At 49.0% G+C, this 15,486-nt stretch overlaps 2 protein-coding genes across 4 annotated transcripts in view; one reads left to right on the forward strand and one right to left on the reverse strand.

The window, feature by feature from the left end:
• tmem130 (transmembrane protein 130) overlaps window positions 1-2,779 on the reverse strand; it is a 6,796-nt gene extending 4,017 nt beyond the window's left edge. Inside the window, exons 1-7 of one of the 2 annotated variants that reach the window (XM_015016242.1) lie at window positions 2,274-2,779; window positions 2,122-2,204; window positions 1,867-2,038; window positions 1,665-1,804; window positions 1,206-1,290; window positions 927-1,129; window positions 286-401 (exon numbers count right to left, since the gene is read on the reverse strand). In XM_015016242.1, the coding sequence (XP_014871728.1) occupies window positions 286-401; window positions 927-1,129; window positions 1,206-1,290; window positions 1,665-1,804; window positions 1,867-2,038; window positions 2,122-2,204; window positions 2,274-2,281 (807 nt within the window). In that variant the 5' untranslated portion in view covers window positions 2,282-2,779. The remainder of the gene's footprint in view (window positions 1-285; window positions 402-926; window positions 1,130-1,205; window positions 1,291-1,664; window positions 1,805-1,866; window positions 2,039-2,121; window positions 2,205-2,273) is intronic. The other variant, XM_015016243.1, reaches the window with a different exon arrangement.
• A 2,551-nt stretch (window positions 2,780-5,330) lies between these two features.
• The window catches only part of baiap2l1a (BAR/IMD domain containing adaptor protein 2 like 1a), a 16,943-nt gene continuing 6,787 nt past the window's right edge, over window positions 5,331-15,486 (forward strand). Inside the window, exons 1-12 of one of the 2 annotated variants that reach the window (XM_015016239.1) lie at window positions 5,331-5,646; window positions 7,162-7,237; window positions 7,313-7,399; window positions 9,603-9,664; window positions 9,926-9,997; window positions 10,072-10,206; window positions 12,130-12,282; window positions 12,357-12,494; window positions 12,859-12,976; window positions 13,057-13,270; window positions 14,131-14,190; window positions 14,264-14,402. In XM_015016239.1, the coding sequence (XP_014871725.1) occupies window positions 5,596-5,646; window positions 7,162-7,237; window positions 7,313-7,399; window positions 9,603-9,664; window positions 9,926-9,997; window positions 10,072-10,206; window positions 12,130-12,282; window positions 12,357-12,494; window positions 12,859-12,976; window positions 13,057-13,270; window positions 14,131-14,190; window positions 14,264-14,402 (1,305 nt within the window). In that variant the 5' untranslated portion in view covers window positions 5,331-5,595. Of the gene's footprint in view, window positions 5,647-7,161; window positions 7,238-7,312; window positions 7,400-9,602; window positions 9,665-9,925; window positions 9,998-10,071; window positions 10,207-12,129; window positions 12,283-12,356; window positions 12,495-12,858; window positions 12,977-13,056; window positions 13,271-14,130; window positions 14,191-14,260; window positions 14,403-15,486 lie in introns of both variants that reach the window. The other variant, XM_015016238.1, reaches the window with a different exon arrangement.

Genomic DNA, 15,486 nt, shown 5'->3' on the forward strand with positions numbered 1-15,486 from the left:
TTTACTATTACTACACTATGCTACCCTGTACTGTATAATAGTACAGCATTCTATGTCACAACACTCTATACCAAGTACTATTACTACCTAAACTACCTCATGCTATATTATACCATAGTATAATATAGCATTAGCATATATACTATACTAATAGTATATATGCTATTAGTTTATATTAGCATATATACTATGCTAATGCTATATTATACCATTAGTATAGTAAGTGTACTATGCTAATGGAGTGATACTCCAGCTGCCGCCAGTTGTGCTGGTTGTGTGTCAAACCTGTGAGCTGTTTAGTTGCCAAGGGCGACAGGCGATGGCCAGGATGAAGGAGAAGGTGGCAGCGAGAACGGCGGCGCAGCTCAGGATGAACAGCAGGTGGAGACGATCTGCACAAACAGCCATGTTAGCCTGGAACGTCTCATCTCCTCACCATTTCATCACCTCACCATTTCATCACCTCACCACTTCATCTCATCGTTTCATTGTCTCATCACCTCACAGCGACAGCAGTGATGTCACTACTGATGGTAAAATATAAAGCCCCTTGATGATTGACCCCTGATTGGCCGATCAGGCCGCCATAGATGAGATTGTCAGTAATCTGGAGCTGAAACAAAAATAATCCAGGAACCCCAGCAGCTCCACAACGATGTTGGAAAGTTTCTAAGGGACCAAATGAAGGAACGTCGATGATCTCCAGGCTGGAGTTTGTTTTGGTGAAAAAGTCGGAATCTCTGGATCACAGGGATAAACGGATCCCATCCTTCGGCCGCCATGTGGGACCGGTCCGGTTCAGACCGGTCCAATGAAAGCTACAGATTAATCAATTGTTTTTCTGCCTGTGTTCCTCTTGGTTAAAGACTCAGATATTTCTGGCAGACCATTTCTTCTTCTATGGTCTTGGCGCGGTCGGAGCTCACCGTTCCTCGTGACCTTGAGGCTGAAGGTCACCCGCAGCGCGCTCACGGCGTTGCGGGCGCTGACGTCCAGGCAGTGCAGGCCGGCCGAGCCGAAGGTGTGGTTCAACCGCAGGCTGGCGGCACGCAGCAGGGTCAGCGTGCAGCCCGCCGCCGGGTCCGGGGCGCAGTTCCTCAGGAACCGCCAGCAAACCCACATGGGAGGACTGGACACACAGCAAGGAACTGGGTCAGAAAACAGAACCGGGTTCCGACCAGCAGAGAGGTTCTGGTGCTGCTCACCTCCCGTCCAGCTGCAGGTCCAGGCTGGAGTTCCGGTTCACGCTGTAGTCCGACGGCGCCACCAACTGGATGCTCCTGACCGCATCTGGAGTGAAATCCCAGACGGGTTGTGAGAGTTTGGACCCAGCTGGTACCGGGTCATCAGCTGTCTGCTAAAGTATTCACACCCCCTTCACAAACACAAGAGAAACAGAGAGGGCCTGTCCCCCCTTTACTCTGACGCCCATAAATACAGCTAATTTGGAAATGCTAACATCCTGAGCTAACTGTTAAAAATATTCCAATAAAATGCAAAGCCACAATGTTCCTGTGAGCGGATCTTCATTCAGGAGTGATTAAAGTTTCAGCTGAAGTTTCCTGATGGTTTGGAGCCAGATTTTATCGTTTCCATCTGAACTTTCAGGACAAATGGACATCAGACGGTTCATGTCAGTGAATTTACCATGAAGTTTAACAAACCGAGCACTTGGACCTCCTGCGCGAAGACTCCAGCAGGAGCGAGCTGCGGCGGGTTGCCTCCGACGTTCAGCCGCAGCGTGTAGTTTCCTGACTCTGAGTATCGGTACCGGACCACCGGCTCGGTTCCCCGGATCACCTCTCTGCACCAAAGACAACAATAAACACGAGACGGAGCAGAACGGAGCCACAGGACGCGCCGTACCCGTTCCCCAGGTCCCAGGTGTAGCTGAACCCGGCCGAGCTGAAGTTCCTCTCAGGATCCAAGAGCTCAAACACGGTCTCCGTGGCAACCCCTGAGGCCAGCGCTCCCGAGTCTCTCAGGTAGGTGGCGCTGCCCTCCGTCTGGTAGAAGACCAGCCTCCCAGCGACGCGCTCTGCCGTAAACACACCAACGAGTTCCAGGGTCAAGAAACAACCAAACTGCTGGCGTCTGCCGAGGAGCCGCTGGAGGACGTACCCGGGTCCGTCAGCGGGCCGGCAGACTCCGTCAGGGCTGCAGCCGTCAGCAGGAGGCGCAGCAGGAACCACGCAGGACGCGCTCTGCAGAACAAAACGCTCAGAAAGGATTCTGGGAGGAAAACAGCTTCAAGGTCACAGAAGTTGTGTTACCTGTCCATTTCTGCTGCTGCTCTGCTCCAAACTGCCCAGCGCTCTGACCAGGAGGCAGTGAGGGTGGAGCTGCTCTCTGAGCTCCAGCGATAAAAGCCTGAAATCGGCCTGAAATCGGCAGCATGCGTTCAGTCAGGAGGCAGCAGAAACACCAGCAGCTTTTGAAGGAGGTTCTGGTTCCGTCACGCTCTCTCACGGTTAATTAAGGTTGATCTAATAATTTCCTCTGAAACAGAAATCAGAGCTGAACGCTCAGCTGATGTTTGGTTTTTCTAACGGTTATAAAGCTCAAAGTTGGTTTTCTGAGAATGATTCAACTTCCAAGCAAACCATGAAGAGCAGATCAAATGATGACCACGTGGAAGGTTTGGCCTTTGTGTTTCGGTTCTGGTGACAAACAGCTGACCCAGAACTTTTCTAAGGTCAGAAATGGTCAAATCCAGAAAACAAGCAGTGAAACAAGCTTTTCTCTTAGAGATCCAAACGTGTAAACTAAGACCAGAGGGGCGAGCGGCCATCGGGACGCTTCCCAGCGGCCTGGCTGCGGCCCAATAAGGATGCTCGGTTCGGGTCACACTTCATGAAATAAAAGCCTCATGTCCCTGCTAAAGCTCCCAAACTCTGCAGATGTGTTTGCTGGAGGAGCCAAAATGAGGCAGGAACTGGGATTGTGTTGAATATTTTAATGGGAAAAATGACAAAGAACTTATAAGAATCACAGGGAGCCAGAGCCGAACAAAACTGGAAACCAGAACAAAAAGTGAAAAGGATAAACCAGGAAGTGACGGATTATTATTGAGTTTAACAGGAGAGTGAGCACCAGACGGGTTTAAATACTGTTAGCTGAGCTAACGGGTCACGGGCATGAGGAGAGAGAGAGAGAGAGACTTTTAATGATTCTGATTCTCTACCTCAGCCTGATGAACATTTTCACATCAAATGGCAGAAATATGGAAGGACAGCTTCTGGATGAAGAAATCTCATTTTACTGAAGTGAGTTTGCTTCCAACAGTCACTGCAATGTAAACACAACCAAAGATTTTCTGTCTATGACTCGACGCTCTACTTTAACCTCATTTAATAATAATCAATATCGAAGATCAATGAGGGATTATTATAAACAATCAGCACAGAGTTTTGGTCTTGATGACATCTCCTGTCCTCCACCAACCGCAGGCCGCCCCCTGCAGGCCACTGAAGTAACAACATGTCAGCCTGTAAAAAACGACTCTTCCTGAGTTTTATCTCCTCCCACTCTGAACATTTGTACTGTTGATGTCAGTACTTTCAGTATTTTAATTCATCTCATCGTTTCATTTAGATGAGATGTTGTAAATATTCATTTAGAGAAATCCATCCATCCATTTCTTTACACCCTGATCCCGTCGGGGTCTGGAGGGTGCTGGTACCTAACTCCAGACCATTTGAATCTTTTCATTTTCAGACTGCCTATAAACAAGTGGTACCACCAGCCAGGAACCCCCAGCTGACACAGATTGTTGAATGTGTATTACTTAAGAGTTAGATTTGAGTAAAGTGGGCTCTTTATGAATAATGTTTGCAGTCTGACCCTTTGTTGTGACATAATGAATAGTGACGCCAGATGAGGAAGGTCATCAGGTCCTCCAAATGTCCCTTGCCAGAAAATGCATGTCATCGACATCCATCTGCCCCCGACCCAGTTGTGGCGCCCCCCCCTGGACTGGAAGCTGTTTGCTGTTTTTACCATAAAGTGGCCAACTCTCTCTCTGTTTGCTAAAAGAAGACTAGCTAATGTTAGCTAAAAGATGACTAGCTAATGTTAGCTAAAAGATGATTAGCTAATGTTAGCTAAAAGATGATTAGCTAATGTTAGCTAACAGATGACTAGCTAATGTTAGCTAACAGATGACTAGCTAACACCAATACAGCACCTTAAGTTGTTAAGTAGCAGCCTGTAGGCTACTGATGTTGTCTGTGTTGTAGTACTTGTTACATTCACTCGAGTAACTTTTTTGTAAAAAAGGTTCTTATGACAGTAGTTTTACTGCAATGTACCTTTTTCTTTTACTTGAGTAATATTATTATTGCTACGTAGATTCATGTTGTCCCCCCAAAATAAGCCGATGCCCCCTGTTAAACCCCTCTGGAGCCGGGGCTGGTCGGGTACCATGAACCCCGTGGCCAGGTCTGGCACCAACCATCAAATTATGGGCCAGAATAAATGCTGCAGCTATCCCCTACCCTCCTCAAAACTCCTCCAGTGTGGCACGAAGCTGAAGTTGGTTTCCGATTGTAGCTTTCGATTCGGGAAATGGCTAAAGGGCAATTCCACCTAATTTTTCATTACCTTTTGCATCTTTTACCAACTAGTTTAAAAACTACAACACCTAGACTCTTCAAACCTGGACTGGATTATTCTGCTCTAGTAGCAGAATATTTAGAACCATGCTTGGGATTTCTGAAACCTTTTCTGATTTGAAAGGTTGATTTTACCACTTTTTTGCATCTGGATCACACTAGAACTGCTCCAGTTCCTAAAATACAACACCTAGATTCTTCAAATATGGACTGGATTATTCTGCTGTAATAGCAGAATATTTTAAACCATGTTTGGAATTTCTGAAACCTTTTCTGATTTGTGAAACTTCACTTCATTAACAGACCCCTGGAGCAGCTCTCATGTGATGAAGATCCAAAAAAGGTCTGAAATCAACCTTTCTCAAAGTTTCACAAATCAGAAAAAGGTTTCACAAATCCCAAGCATGGTTCTAAATATTCTGCTATTAGAGCAGAATAATCCAGTCCAGGTTTGAAGAATCTAGGTGCTGTAGTTTTTAAACTAGAGTCAATTAAAGATGCGGAAGGTAGTGAAAAATTAGGTGGAATCGCCCTTTAGCCATTTCCCGAATCGGAAACCAACTTCAGCTTCGCCAGTGTGGCTGAGTTAAACATTTAGGCCTTAAAAAGCAAAAACATGATTTAAAAACAGCTTTATACCTTGTGTCGTATTGAAACAGCGCCCCCTGCTGGCCCCGCAGAGCATTTCACTGATCGATACCTCGTCATTTAATAAGCGCTTCTCTCCCACCTGTTGACTTTAATGAGTGACGCCTCGTTACGTCACAGGGCCCGCCCTCCTCCTCCGTGTCCCGGTCCGGACCAGTCCGCCCAGCAGTCGGTCCGCCTCTGAGTCCCGAAACGTCTCTGGCCTCAAGCTCGGAACCGAGATCCAGACTGGAGCCGCTGGGAGTTCTACTGGCACCGAGGACAAACCGGGATTACGGAACCACGTTTGGGTTTTCCTGAGTTCTGCTACCTGGAAGAGAGACGAGCTGCCGTCATGGCGAGGACTCCCGACGGAGTGAGCAAGCTGACGGAGAGCACGTTCAAGGTGAGACAGACACACCTGGGACAGAAACACCTGAGACAGAAACACCCGAGACAGAAACACCCGAGACAGAAACACCCGGGACAGAAACACCTGGGACAGAAACACCCGGGACAGAAACACCTGAGACAGAAACACCTGGGACAGAAACACCCGAGACAGAAACACCCGAGACAGAAACACCTGAGACAGAAACACTGTCTCAGGTGAGACTGCTCACCTGCTGCTCTTTCTAGTCCATCTGGATGTTTGTTTTTTTCTGGTGATTTGAAACGAGATAAAACATCTAAATCTTGTTTCTATGTTTGTGTATTTCACTGATTAATTTGAAGTTGGTATTTAATTAAAGTCTGGGTGTGTAGCCGCCGGTCCGGTCCGTCCTGGTTCCGGACCGGTTCTGCTGTCTGGGGAAACGGGCCGTTCTCAGCTGAACTGACTGAGTCTTCAGTTTCTGATGGGTTATCTCGTGCGCTGGATGTTTACACAGCTCACCTCCACCTGTGTCAGGTATGAGAGCCCAGCCGGCCTGAGGCAGAAGCAAACCCAGCTTCTGCTCCTCTGGACCCAAACGGCGACTCGGCCTCTTCTCAGAACATGGATGAGCTCAAACGGCTTATTGTCGGCCAGAATGGATTCATTTCTGAGGCAGGAGTCACATTTCATACTCTGTCAATAACTCAGATTACTTTATCTTTTCAGTTGTTGTTGGAGTGAAACATGAGATTAGAGAAATCTTTCAGGGACAGAGTAAAAGTTTGTGAAATGTGTTAATCCAGCTGTGAACAGATCAATCCTCATCTTGATTGGCTAATCTTTGTGAGTAATCCATGTTCTGTTATCAGGTTCAATAAACTGGAATATCTGATGATGTTCAACCGTAATCCAGATTACATGAAGGAGATAAGATACGACGCATGCTTCCACACTGCAGCCTGTCCTGCGTCGTTTTAGGCTCAACCAGTTAAACCAGAGCTTCACACTTCATCAGGAACCAGGAGGCACAGCTTGATTATTAGATTAACTCATCATTAATCTGTCCTGGCTGGAAGGAACCAGCCTGGAGGTCAAAGGTCAAACTGGGAAAGAGATGGAACCAGGAACTGGACTCTGTCCATATAAAGTCCTTCCTGTCCTTGATCTCTTCAGGTGTGTGTGAACCAGGTTTTTATGTTGTTTCTGTCTGCATCCTGGTGCCATGAGGGGAACTGCAGCTCCTGGGTCGGGGGTTCGGTTTGTGACGGGGGGGCTGGCTCTTCAAAACGAATGGAAGTCGATGGAAAGGCCCCACAAAGATACACAGACACGACTTTGTGTTTTCCCAGCATGGAGGTCAAGTTAAAGATTGAAGGTTATTGTCGTCATGACGATATTTATAGACCAACTGCAGGAAGTGACTCTGACCTGGCTCTCCACCCAGAGCGGCAAGGGGACTCGCTCTCCTCTTCCTCAAACGATCAGAGATGTTTACCGGGAAAGCAGCAGCAGTGGGACTAACTGGTTTCTGGTTCTGGTTCACAGAATGTGATGGAGCAGTTCAACCCAGCCCTGAGGAACCTCGTCAACCTGGGAAAGAGCTACGAGAAGTCCGTCACAGGTCAGGTCACTGGGGTCACCAGAGGTCACTGGGGCAGATGATGATGATGATGTTCATGGCGGTTTTCTCCTGCAGCCATGACCACGGCCGGAAAATCTTACTTCAACGCCGTGTCAAAGATCGGAGAGAATGCCATGGTGTCGCCCATGTCCAGGGAGCTGGGTGAGTGCAGCTGATTGGTTCAGGCCTGGTTGCCATGGCGTCACTAGGGTCGCCATTAATGAGCTCAAACTTTCAGCCCAACATGATGCTGATTCAGTGACCCTGGGAAAACCAGTCAGTATGAAAACAGTGATCTATAAATCTGTGGCCAGAGTCCAGATTCATGTCTGTTTGAGGGAAAACAGAGATTTAGGGTCCTGTGCATCAGTCAATCAGTCAATCAGTCAATCAGTCAATCAATCAATCAATCAATCAATCAATCTTATTTATAAAGTACCGTCATTCCAAAAGCGCATTAATAATATATCCATTGTTTCCTGTGTCACTGGTGGCACCAGGCCACGCAGCGCTGGGTGCATGTTCAGCCCCATGACCCGGACGACCCCAAATAAAACCAGAGCTTCAGTCTGAGGTTCTGGTTCTGGAGAGCAACCAGTATCTTGAAGCAGCTCAGGGTTCTACTGGACCTATGGCACTGCGGTTCTGGAAGCTCCTCTTCAGTAACTGAATACTAGAGGGGCCGTGCTGGTACCGGGCCGGTACTGGGCCGAGCTGCGGCTCTGCCATGTGTTTTGCAGTGAGGTTCCTGTTATGAATCAGGATCAGGTTTCTCAGCTGCACCCTGCGGTGAACAATGGCCGCCTTCAGCTGCAGCAAATGTTTCTCTGCTGAGACGCGCTGCAGCTTCTGCCTCTTTGGACCCAATCAGAACCGGGTTCAGACCCATACTGGTCAGGTGACCTGCTGCAGGCCACGCCCATGTTTGTGTGAAATTCCTGTGCAGATCAGCTGGAGACGCTCCTCCACTAAACCAGGAACCAAACCGTCACGGACAACAAGACAGGAGGAGAAACTAATTTAACCTTCATGGAGAAAACATGGTGGATCTGACCATTTAAAGATGATTAGGTCAGCTCTGATGGCCTGGGGTCAAAGGTCATCTCCCCCGCAGCTGAATGATGTCATCAGTTATGAGCAAAGCTTTTTATTTTAAGGACTAAAATAGAGAGCTTGAACACAAATAAATAGCATGATCATAAATTAAAGCAGAAGGAACACTTTCAATATTAAAGCTTAAATTAGTAGAACGTGTGTGTGTGTGTGTGTGTGTGTGTGTGTGTGTGTGTGTGGCCACGGTTTTGGCCACACACACTGAGCTGCAGTTCAAACAGGATTCTCTCTAAAACTCTGTTTTTGTTTCAGCTACAGTTTTACTCCAGTAAGAGTAACGGTACTTCAGAGTATTATTACTCAAGTAAAAGTAAAGTACTTTGTAGTAAAACTGTTTCTAAAAGGCCATTTACTGTAACCGAGTAAATTAACTAGTTACTGGAACCGAGTACAGTAACTAGTTACCGCTCATCGTGAAGGCAGTCAAACCGCCGCTGCCGTCGGCTCGTCCTGACTCAGAGAGGCGGCGGCCATCTTTAATGGCCATCAGCAGGTGATGACGGCTCTGACCAAAGTTCAGGTTCTGACCCAGCCCATCCGGCTCCCTTATCAGAACCAAAGAGGCGGGGCTGTTCCGGGCCAAAGGAAGAAGGCCAGTCAGATTATTAATCCATAGTCTGACCTGGATTAAAGAGGCTGGAGTTAGCTGCTGACAGAACCAGATGGATGGGTTCTGGTCTGGTTTTGTACTGGTTCCATCCAGTGCTGCTGTCTCTGCTCTAAAGCCCGTTTCTGAACGGTACCAGAACTTTTCCCTCAGATGAATGATCAAACATTGAAACAAGTTGTGTAGAAACTAAGCTGTGAATGAAACCGGGTTGGGCTGGATGCCGTACTGGGTTGGACTCTGAAACCAATAAACCCATTAAGTATCCCCACCATGCCCAGTTTGACCATTTGTTCTGAACAGTTTGTTGTTTCTATTTTATTTGCTCATTCTCATGGTTGAGGGGTTTGGTGGTTGATTGGTTTCCTCAGCGGCTCGTTTTGTCTGTTCCTACCTCGCCGTGATTCTACACGCTGTGACCGACATGCTTTCTGCAGCTGAACTTCTCTCTGTTCTGTTGGACTGAGTAGCTCCTCATTGTTTAAACACTAACTGGTTTGTTGCAGAGTGGTAAAGGTTTATTAGTATCTTCCTCCCCAGCAACTCCAGACCATAATAAAGCGGTTAGCTAGAACGAGCTTCAGTGTCGTGTTGTGGAAGAAAGCAGCCGCCCTGATGACCTGAACATGACACGTTGTCTTGCAGGTGTTGTTCTGATGGAAATGGCAGAAAGCCACTGGAAGCTGCACACTGAACTGGAGGAGAATGTAAGTAGCTTAAAATCATATTTCAGAAATGCAAAGTGATAAATTATTAAATATTTGGGTTTAGCTGTGCAACGGTTTCCAGAACCTCTGGTTGGATCAGTAGATCTTAGATTTGAATCCAGATATCAAGTCCAACAGAAGGACGTTTCTACTGTGTTGGACTGGCACCGAGTTACTGGGTGGAGATGTTGGCACGTCTCCCTCTAGGGGGCGCTCTGCATCCTTGGAGGAGATGGACAATCTGAACGTTTCTCTCTGCAGTTCAAGCGGTTCCACAGAGAGATCATCGTGGAGCTGGAGAAGAAGACGGATATGGACGTAAAGTACATGACTGTGAGTGTTTGACTTCAGCGCCTCCGTCTGAAGGACGTCCATGTCTCATGTCTCCGTCTTCTGTCTGTCCCCAGGCTACCTTCAAGCGCTACCAGACGGATTACAAACAGAAGCAGGAGTCTCTGGACCGCTCCCAGACTGACCTGAAGAAGCTCAGGAGGAAAGGTCAATCCAAGCACGCGTTCAAGTACGACCTAAAGGAGAACGAGGTGAGACCGCCACTCTGCCCCGACCTCTGACCTCTGCTTCTCCAGGTTCTGCTGAATGCTTCTGTTTGGATGATGGCCGGGCCAGACGGATCCGCCCTCTGGACAGCTCAAGGCGTCGTCGTAGCAACGCCCTTCTCCAGATGTTACTCTATGAACCGGAGTCGGTTCAGCGTTGAACCCAGTCGATGATGCGTTTAATGAGCCACAGCTGCAAATCCTGTTGATTTTCTAAATATATGATCTGAAAATCTGGAAAAGGAAGAGACTGACTTGAGATGTTTCCAGGAAGAATAAAACCTGCCATCAGTGATTTGGATGAATTTCTGTCCCACTGACTAAAAGTCTGAACTTCCAGAAACAATCAGAACCACCAACCTGTCCAATATTTTCTGAACTGAACAACAAGTTGGCTGAAAAATCAAGAGTCTCTTAAATGTGTTTGAATCTGGACGTTTTGGACTTTCTCAGGTTATGTCATAAAAACAGAACCAGTGGGTAAAAATGGCATCCCATCCTGTTTTACTCAGAATTTGAAATCTAGTTCAAGGCTGAAAATGGAAGAGAAGACCCTGAAGCCTGTTTTCCAAGTGGGAAGTTTCTCCCGGACCCCTTCCGGCAGGAAAAACTCTTCCTCACACAGCTCTCCTCATCCTCCTCCAGTGAACCTGAAACAACAACAGAAAATGTTTTTCTCTCTGCTGGGGTGGTTAATGTTTCGCTGGTCCGTCCGCTCGTTTCCTGAACTGGATCCAGCCGAGGCGGATTAGGGGCCGGACTTCAGAGATGGATGAAGCTCAGGGGAAGAGGCCTGGAACACTTTCTATTCCTGATCAACCGGCTCCAACAGCTCATCTTTGACCTGCTGGAGCCTCTTCTGTCATTTCCCTCAGTTCTTCATAAAATCTGCTGAAGTCTGTTTATTCATCCAGGAGGGTTTTAAGCCCCGCCCTCTTGGCTTCAGGTAAACAACATTTCTTTACCAGCAGATGAGGGACGAACAGAAATGTCCTCTTCAAGATAATCTCAGGAATCTCATAGCAAACAGCTGAGTCACAGCTCTGAGGTTTTCCTGCATGTTGACTTTTCACATTTTTACCACGTGAATTAATTTATAAATGTCACAGTTTTGATATTTATAAATATCTAGCTGTTTTAGAGCCAAATATTAGCATAAAACTAATATTTTAAATGAATAACATGATGAAAACATGACTGAAAAATGAACCCCATTTTTCCTGTTATAACAGGTTTTATACTTCAGTTTGTTGCTGTTGATTTTGATGGTGTATCTTTACAAACGGCCCCCATGCATGTTTGGACTGGGCCGTCCCAGAGTCCTCTGTAACCCAACTAACAGGCCGTGTTGAACGCGACGTTTGGTCGACACTCCCTCCAGAACGAACCCAGAAGCTTCGACCTCTGGTGGCGGAGCTGAAAGCTGAAGCTCTCCAGCAGCTTCATCAGCTGATGCATCGACCGGCGGACGACTTGAGGACAGGCAGCACTGAATCGGAGCTGCTCCTCCATCTCTGATATTTGAAGGAAAACCAAGAGGCGAGACTCGATCACCATGACGATCTGGAGAAAATGGAGGAGACGCAGCAGAAAAACATTTTGGTGCAGTCAAACCAATATGAAAGGGAGATGATTAATTTGTGTTTGGGGCAGAAAGGCACCAAAGCTCCTGACCTCATCAGTGCCTTGATCTGCTGTTTTCACTCCGTGTCTGTCGGCACTAAACTAATAACTGGAGCAATAAAAGCAAAGAGCAGCTGGTTTATGGGGCTGATAAGCAGCAGCTGTGAGTGAGCTGTAAATGCGTGACGACGGCACGTTCTCTGATTCAAACAACAACACAGGAAACACTGGGAAGTGAATCCAGGTCCTCATGTCCGGCGCGTGTCCCCTGCTGTGTCTCTGCAGTACCTGGAGACCATCTCGTCCCGCCAGATGGACATGCAGAAGTTCATTGCTGACGGCTGCAGAGAGGCGCTGGTGGAGGAGAAGAGGCGCTTCTGGTTCCTGGCTGAGAAGCACTGCATGTTTTCCTCTCAGCTCAGCAGCTTCCACGACAAGGTGAGGCCGGACGCAGACCTGCGTCTTCCTCAGTGGGGTCACGACCTTTAACCCTCTGTCCTTCTGTCCGCCAGGCCAGAGAGCTGCTGAGCACCAGGCTGCCCACCTGGCAGGAGAAATGCAGGAACATGGACAAGGTTCCCGACACGGTGACCTCCATGATCCAGGGTCTGTCCGCCGACCCGGAGTCGGCTCAGACACACCACAGCAAGGTGAGAACCTGCTGGTTCCGGTTCTGGTTGTGCTCAGTGAAATGTTCTGACAGAAGACCTGAGGAGCCTCATAGGATCCTAAGTTTCTGTTTCTGACTAGAACAGATGCTGCAGATGCTCTCGTTACTTTAGATCAGTAGGAACTGGGTCAGAACGTTTCGTCCGTCGTTTGGGTCAAAGAGCAGAACCCAGCAGTGTGGGAACTTCCTGCTCAGTCCACATGAGACAGTGTTTGCTCTCTAGCTCTGGGTAAAGTCCAGCTAAAGAGGAAGTTCTGGCTGACTTATGGTTCTGATAAGAACTTGTCTGATTTATGAGGTTCTGGACCTGAGACGCTCATCTGAGTTTCCTTGTTGTTCCTCAGAACCACGTGAGCCCACTGACTCCGCCTCCGGCGCCGCCGCTGAAGATCAGCCCACTGGCCAACATGTTCAACCCTGAGCCCAGAACCCCTCTGAGCCCGCCTTCGGACCTCAGCTCAGGTACCACCAGAGACACGCCTGTCCAGAACGCTGCGCCGTCCCAGCCAGGAAGTCCTCCTGAATGTCCCTTTGTCCTCCAGAGCAGGGCAGCCTGGGAGACCTGTCCAGGTCCAGGTCCATGTCCATGTCCTCCGGTCTCAGTGGGGGGACCAAGTCCCGGGTCAAGACCATCTTCCCCCACACGGCGGGCAACGACGACACGCTGCTCAGCTTCGACCATGGTGATGTCATCACGCTGCTCATCCACCAGGAGAAGGACGGCTGGCTGTACGGAGAGCTGGACCGGACGCAGCAGTGAGTGGTCAGGGTCCAACAGGACCGCAGGAGGTTCTGGTTGGTGTATGCTGGGTACCCGTTGATGCCTAGTTCTGGACTAGCCCAGGTCAGCACAGATCTGGTCCGGTCCGGATCCTGGTATCTAGAGTTCAGTCAAAATTCTGTCCAGCTCAGTCCGATGCAATCCAGTCCCTGTCACCACATCCAGATCCGGTTCCTATGGGCCAGATCTGTAGGAACCGGGCCAGATTCGGTTCCCACAAGGCAGAACTCGGAACTTGCAGTTCCTTGCTTAGTGTGACTCCTGGACAGGTTCTGCTGGATGGATCCGAACCTCCTGCATCTGGGTATCAGAACCAGCTTCAGTTGTCAAAGTGGTGGACCCAGTGGCCTCAGACAGAACCACAGCAAGCTGGTCAGAACCGGTTCTGTTGGGTTCCAACCATGCGCGGGTCACTGGCTGCTCAGAGGCCACGCCCCCCAGGAGGAAAGCTTCAGTTCCCGGCAGCGGAGGCGGTGACTCAGAGGCTCAGCTGGACGGACGGGTTGAAATCTTTCTGTTGTGATGCAGCAGGGTAGAAAGTATGCCTGGTATGTTTCCCTCTCTTCCTCTCCGAGGCCTTTAGTGGAGCTTCATCAGCTGCAGGTCCAGGAGGAGCAACTGGTTCTGGTTCCTCCACGTGCTTCAACTCGTTTCCTGCAGTTTCTGTGCCGCCTCAGTCGTCTCGTTAAGATGCTCTTTGTGCTGGAGGTCCTTAGACTCTGAACCGTCTGATGAGCCGACGGTTTCTCCAAATGACATTCTGACTGCAGATCAGACCTGATGGCAGCACTCATCTGGTGTGTGTGTGTGTGTGTGTGTGTGTGTGTGTGTCCAGACGCGGCTGGTTCCCCTCATCATACTGCCGGCCCTACGCCGACCAGGGCACGTCCAGCAGGTATGGAGACATGGCTGCAGGTCAGGGGGCGGAGTCAGAGCTTCTCTGCTGACGTGTTGTTCCTCTGTAGCAGCAGCCTGAGCACCGCCAGCCTGCAGGAGGAAGAGGAGGGCGATGAAGACTACGAGCCTGTCCTGCTGCCGCCACCCGACTACAGCGACGTCAACCTGTCCAAACCAGCACTCCCAGAAACGCCTCCGCCTCAGAACACGGTCAGTACCGAACCGACCCACTGCTACGATCTCCAGTCTGTCTACTGTCAAAATAAAAGCATCCACACGCCTGGACCTGTTTCACATTAAAACGAGACACAGTAGAACCTTGTTGTGTTCCATCCTTCCTTTGCCGAAGAACAGCATGACACTGCCACCACCATGCTTCACTGTGGGGTGTGCGGTTGATGTGCATCTTCCCCATGTTGGTGGTTTGGAGCAGAGCAAGCAAACGTCATCAGCGTCTCTCACCCCTGATTCTCCTGCTCTGATCAGGGCCGTCCTGTCGGTCCAGACTCCAGGATGCTGGTTGGTCTCTAGAACCAAAGCATCTGGACTGTGGTTGCTGAAGTTTATTGACTGGGTTATATTTAGATGCATGATGGGGTGTGAATACTTTGAGGTGTTTTCTTCAACCAGAGCTGACCTCTGACCCCTGGACTTCCATCCTACTGACACGAGGCTCCACTGGCTAAAAGTTGATTTAACACCAGAATATAAAAGCTTTGAAATGAAACCTGGAGAACTCGTCTCCTGTTTCCAGATGAAGACCTTCCCTCCTCTTCCTCCTGGGGACAGGGACTGGGCCCTCGCTGCTGGGAGCTCCCCAGTCTGAACTGGGTTGTGTTTCCTGCCGTGTCAGAGCAGTCGATACTCCACTCCCTCAGGTTGGACTTCAGTCCCGGTCTTATCAGCAGCTCCACACCCTGAGCAGCTTGCTGGGCCGCCTCCATCCTGGAGGAAACTCCTGGTCTGATTGGTCAGTTTTTCGGTTGACAAACACCGAGGCAGGGCAGGTTGCCATGGAGAGGGTTAAAGGTGCTGACAGAAAGCAGGTAAAGTCGGACACGCTTTGTTGTCCTTCATTGTTCATCTGCTGCATCAGGGAGTTTCTCCTCTGATACGTCTCCAGTCCCAAATCCTTCCACCAGTTACCTGGATTTTAGTTTTTTAGCACATAGAAATCTAACTTTCCTCCTGGCTTGTTATCGTTTTGGTCGCTGTGAGTTCTGGGGGCGGGGCTTCCCCCAAATTGGTGACAACAGCATTGAACTTGTACTTCCTTATACTAAATACCGTATTT

This window comes from Poecilia latipinna, unplaced genomic scaffold (assembly GCF_001443285.1).
Source record: "Poecilia latipinna isolate Pla-1442-1.1 unplaced genomic scaffold, P_latipinna-1.0 Scaffold1997, whole genome shotgun sequence".
NCBI classification, from domain to species: Eukaryota; Metazoa; Chordata; class Actinopteri; order Cyprinodontiformes; family Poeciliidae; genus Poecilia; species Poecilia latipinna.